The 4,309-nt window shown below is 50.8% G+C and overlaps 1 protein-coding gene across 1 annotated transcript in view; it reads left to right on the top strand.

Annotated features, from left to right (window-relative positions):
* Positions 1–417: 417 nt before the first annotated feature.
* COMMD4 (COMM domain containing 4) overlaps positions 418–4,309 on the top strand; it is a 5,597-nt gene continuing 1,705 nt past the window's right edge. Inside the window, exons 1-3 of the mRNA XM_010843330.1 lie at positions 418–494; positions 3,850–3,921; positions 4,148–4,213. Coding sequence (XP_010841632.1) covers positions 492–494; positions 3,850–3,921; positions 4,148–4,213 — 141 coding nt within the window. The 5' untranslated portion in view covers positions 418–491. The remainder of the gene's footprint in view (positions 495–3,849; positions 3,922–4,147; positions 4,214–4,309) is intronic.

Genomic DNA, 4,309 nt, shown 5'->3' with positions numbered 1-4,309 from the left:
GTTACACGGGGCGTACGGTTTATGAAAATTCATTAAACTCTGTATTTGTACTATGTACAATTTCCTGTATGGGCATTCTATTCCAATAAAGTTTTACAAATATATCTTTTGCCACAACCCACACCTGTATAGTAAGGGCACTACTTACTGATGCAAAACATGGAAAAGACCTGAATACCACTGCAGAAAGGAAGGCCTCCCCTGCCTTAAAGAGAACAAATTAAACGGCTTCCACTCCCTCTTCCTGCTGCTTTGGTTCTGTTTTCAGTTAACCTGGGGGTTGGTGCTGGTCCTTTCCGGGGAAAGGTTCTGGTGACTGACAAAGGGACCCCGTGTTTCGCTCCAGCAGCTCGGGGCTGGGCGACTCGCTCTCGCCTCGATCCCAGGAAGCCCCGCCCCAGGAAGCCCCGCCCAAGCGCCACGTGATCGCTGCATCAGCTGACCCGGCGCGACAGGAAGGTGAAAGTCCTGGGCGCGGGCTTCCTGGAGCAATGGTGAGGGATGAGGGTTGATACGAGGCTGTGGTTGCTGAGGGCGGGCATGGTAGGACCCCAAATTTCCCCGCCGCCGCTGCGGGAAGGAGATGGGAAATCTGCCCGGGCCGCGGAGCGGACACTTGGGTGCGGTCGTTAAAGCCGAGGGTCTGGTAAAGAAAAGCCTCCCTCCATCCTCCTCCAGCAGGGCGGGACGGCAGGCTTGGAGTGTCTTGACTGCAAGGAAGGGCCCGAACTCTCGGGGGCAGGAGCTGGGGCTTGTCTCTCCAGGCCTTTCTCTGCCCCTGAGTAGGACGTCCCGAAGGCGCCCACCTCCCAGCCTTCCTGTGGAACTTGGAGGAAAACTTGCTGACAATTTCGCTCAGTCTTCTGCACTGTTAGGAAATCCCTTTGCTCTTCCCAGAGGCAGAAAAGAGTATATACGGGGTGGAAACTTCTCAACTTATCCATTCATTCATTCCTTTAACAGATTGTGAGTGCCTACTGTATACCGGGACTGTGCCAGGCACTAGGACTTGGGCTGCAGGAGGGAAGGGCAGAGTTGGAGGCTTGAATGGGCAGTCATAGTTAAGACCTGAGCCGGGAGGGACTAAACTCATCTTGTGCATAGCGCCAGAAGGCTTCCCAAGGATGACATCACCTGAGGGCCTGCAAGCCGGGAAGAAAGCTTGCTGGGGCAGAAAGAAAGCAGCTAGTGTACCAGGAATTGGGAGGCATGGAAGGGGGCTGGTGGGAGGCTGTATCTTCAGATAGGGGACAGCATTCAAAGACTTCAGGTGAGAGCTCACCTGAAGGAATGAATGCATTTCATCACCTGGAAGAGTAGAAACTAGAGGCTAGTGAACAATGAGGCTCGACAGATAAGCAAAGACCACAGCTTGCTGGGTCTTGAGAGGAGTTTGGACTTTTTAAGAAAGGGCGGCAGGGAAATGACGAAGAGCCTTTCAGTTGATTTGTTGAGGGAGGAAGAGGGGAACAGCCTGGGGCAGCAGACACTCCCCCACCCAGGAGATGGTAGTGACTTGAGAGAGAGTGGAGATAGAAGTGGAGGAGATCAGTGGGGCTCAGAGACTAAATGCATGAGGGAGAAGGGAGAGGGAGGGAGCTGGGTTTGGTTCCCAGGTACTGGTGCTCAGTGGTGGTGGGACAGGTAGGGGCAGGTTTCAGAGGGAAGAGAACCAGTCAGTGTGACACATGCTTAGTGAAGCCTCTAAGCGACCAGGTGCACCAGGTAGGAGACAGTCTGGATTTAAGGGTCTGGAGCTCAGAAGAGAATCTACAATACGATGGCGGTTATAAATTCGGGAGTCGTCAGCAGGATGATGTGTCTCAGCCACAGTGTGAGTTCAGGAGAAAGGGCCTAGGACAGAACCTAGAGAAATGTTGGTATTTTAAGAAGTTACACAAGGAACACATTCTTATGGTAAAAATGTAAATAATACAGAGATGGTAGAAGTCAGAGAAAGTCCAGAGATGATAAAACAGTCCAGTGGGTAGAAGTCAGGGGCCCAGAAACTTAGGAAAATATTATATCTCAATTTTCACTAACTTCAAACTGAAATTTAATATTTCCTCCATTTATGAATGTTGGCAACAGACCTCAGTGTTATTAGCAGCACCTCTGACTTTGTCACTAATAGAAACCAGATATTTTCATGTCACAGCTGTTGGCATTATTTACATATTTATGCTCATTTCCAAATTACTGACATCACTTGAAATGTATGTCACATCACCAATTGGTTTTGAATATTTTGATAACTTTTTTTTCCCCCTGCCACACCATGTGGCTTGAGGGATCTTTGTTCCCCAATCAGGGATTGAACCGAGGGCCACAGCAGTGAAAGCCCAGGATCCTAACCACTAGGCCACCAGGGAACTATGTATTTTGATAACTTTTAATTAGTGTCTTTTACTATGTAGTTTTTCCTACGTACTTTATTCATTTGAAGACATTGTTTTGAGAGAGGCCTGTAGACTTCACCAGATGCCTGATGAGTCCATGCCACAAAACAGTTAAAAATTCCTGAAGTAGGGAAAGAAGCCCCAGACTTTCCTTAACACCCCACCACCTCACCAGCAGCCCCAGTGCCTTGCCTCAGAGTAATGACAGCAGGCAGCCTGCTGAGATCACCATTTGGGGGCTGGGGATGGGGAGGGGTGAGCCAGCAAATGAGACAGAGGCCAGACCAGAGGGAGAAATCCAGAAGAGGATGTTTCTTCAAGAAGGATGGGTTTGTGTCTGCTGTTGTGGATGAGCTAAGGAAGAGGAAGACTAAGTTTAGTAACAAAAGTCATTTGTGACCATGGCTAGAGGACTTCACTGGGGTCACATGTGATCAAGGGGGTGGCAGGCCAGAAAGGAGGACTGGAGGTGGAAGGGTCATGGAGCAGGTCTGAAGTGAACAGTGAACAGTGGGGCAAAGTAGAAGACATGGAGTTAATGGGGCTGCCTTGAGGGCCTGACAGAATCAGGAGAACGTGGGTTCACCGTGTCTCAAGTTTGCAGGCTTTGTTTCCAGTATCTGAAAGCAGCGCAGGTAAAGGTGTGGAGAGATGAACATGGACATTGTGTGCATTAGAGCTTTGCTGCAGAAACAGGGCAAAGGACAGTGGGTCAGGCGGGTGGAGGATATTATCAATATGTGGTTGACTGGACCTTGGATAAGTAATAAAATGTGATATGTAATAAACGCTGTGGAGATCAAAAAGGAAGAGAAGGAGCTAGGACGTGATGGTGATGAGTTGTTTAAACGGCTTCTTTGAGATAAAATCAACATAAATCATACATGTGTAAATGTATGGTTCAATAAGTTTTGATGTGTATGCTCATGAAAACATTACCACGATCAAGATAATGAATACATCCGCTGGCCTTTCCAAATTACCTTGTGTGAGGGGCTATTTAAGAAAGCAAATAGAGAAAGCCCATCAGAATAGGTGTCATTTGGGCACAGACCTGAGTGACATGAGACAGCAAGCCACGTTTAATTTGCAACAGAAGCAACAGGGAGGCCAGTATAGCTGGAGCTGGAGAGGGAAAGGAAGAGGAGGTGAGAGGGTCATGGGTTCCATGCGGCACCCCCAGCGCTTACAGTGGGTTCTCCCACAGAGCAGGCACCCAGGCATGTCCGCAGAGCAGGTGAATGCCTGGGACATGCATCAGAACAAGGTTTGGTGGCAGGAAGAGACAGGGAGAGTGTTCTCTAAGCAGCCTGGTAGTAGGGGAGAACAAGTGGCCAGAGCTTGTCCATCTTATCAGGGAGCAGGAACCCTGCGGAGCAGTAGCACGGGAGACACCTGGGCATATGTCAGCCCGCCCTGCAGCCTGACCACCTACCTCACTCTCTTGCAGCGGTTCCGATTCTGTGGTGACCTGGACTGTCCTGACTGGGTCCTGGCAGAGATCAGCACACTTGCCAAGATTGTTGAGTGCATGGGATCTTGGGGGCGGGGGGCAGGGAAGAGATTGCAGCTGGGGGCTCTTGGGGGGTGGAGGGTGGTGAGGTCTCTCTTGAGTTGGGGTCTCAGCCCTCTTGGGCCATTCTCACACGCTGTGTGACTGATCACGTGGCCAGCCCTCTCTGAGCCAGCCCTTCAGTGTGCCTGTGTGAGGTGGGTCAGTCTGACTGATATAAGGCCTCCCCCTCCAGTCCTCCGTGAAGCTGAGGCTGCTATGTGGCCAGGTGCTGAAGGACCTCCTGGGAGGGGGCATTGACGTGAGTACAGGACCCTGCCTGCCACGGTCCCATGACCCGGTGACCCCACTGCCCTGAAAGTGCACCAGACCGAGGTGGGTGGGTGATCAGCTCCCA

The sequence above is a fragment of the Bison bison genome, unplaced genomic scaffold (genome assembly GCF_000754665.1).
Source record: "Bison bison bison isolate TAMUID 2011002044 unplaced genomic scaffold, Bison_UMD1.0 scf7180017864181, whole genome shotgun sequence".
NCBI lineage: Eukaryota > Metazoa > Chordata > Mammalia > Artiodactyla > Bovidae > Bison > Bison bison.
The sequence above is the reverse complement of the archived record's forward strand: the minus strand, read 5'-3'. Positions and strand labels throughout refer to the sequence as shown.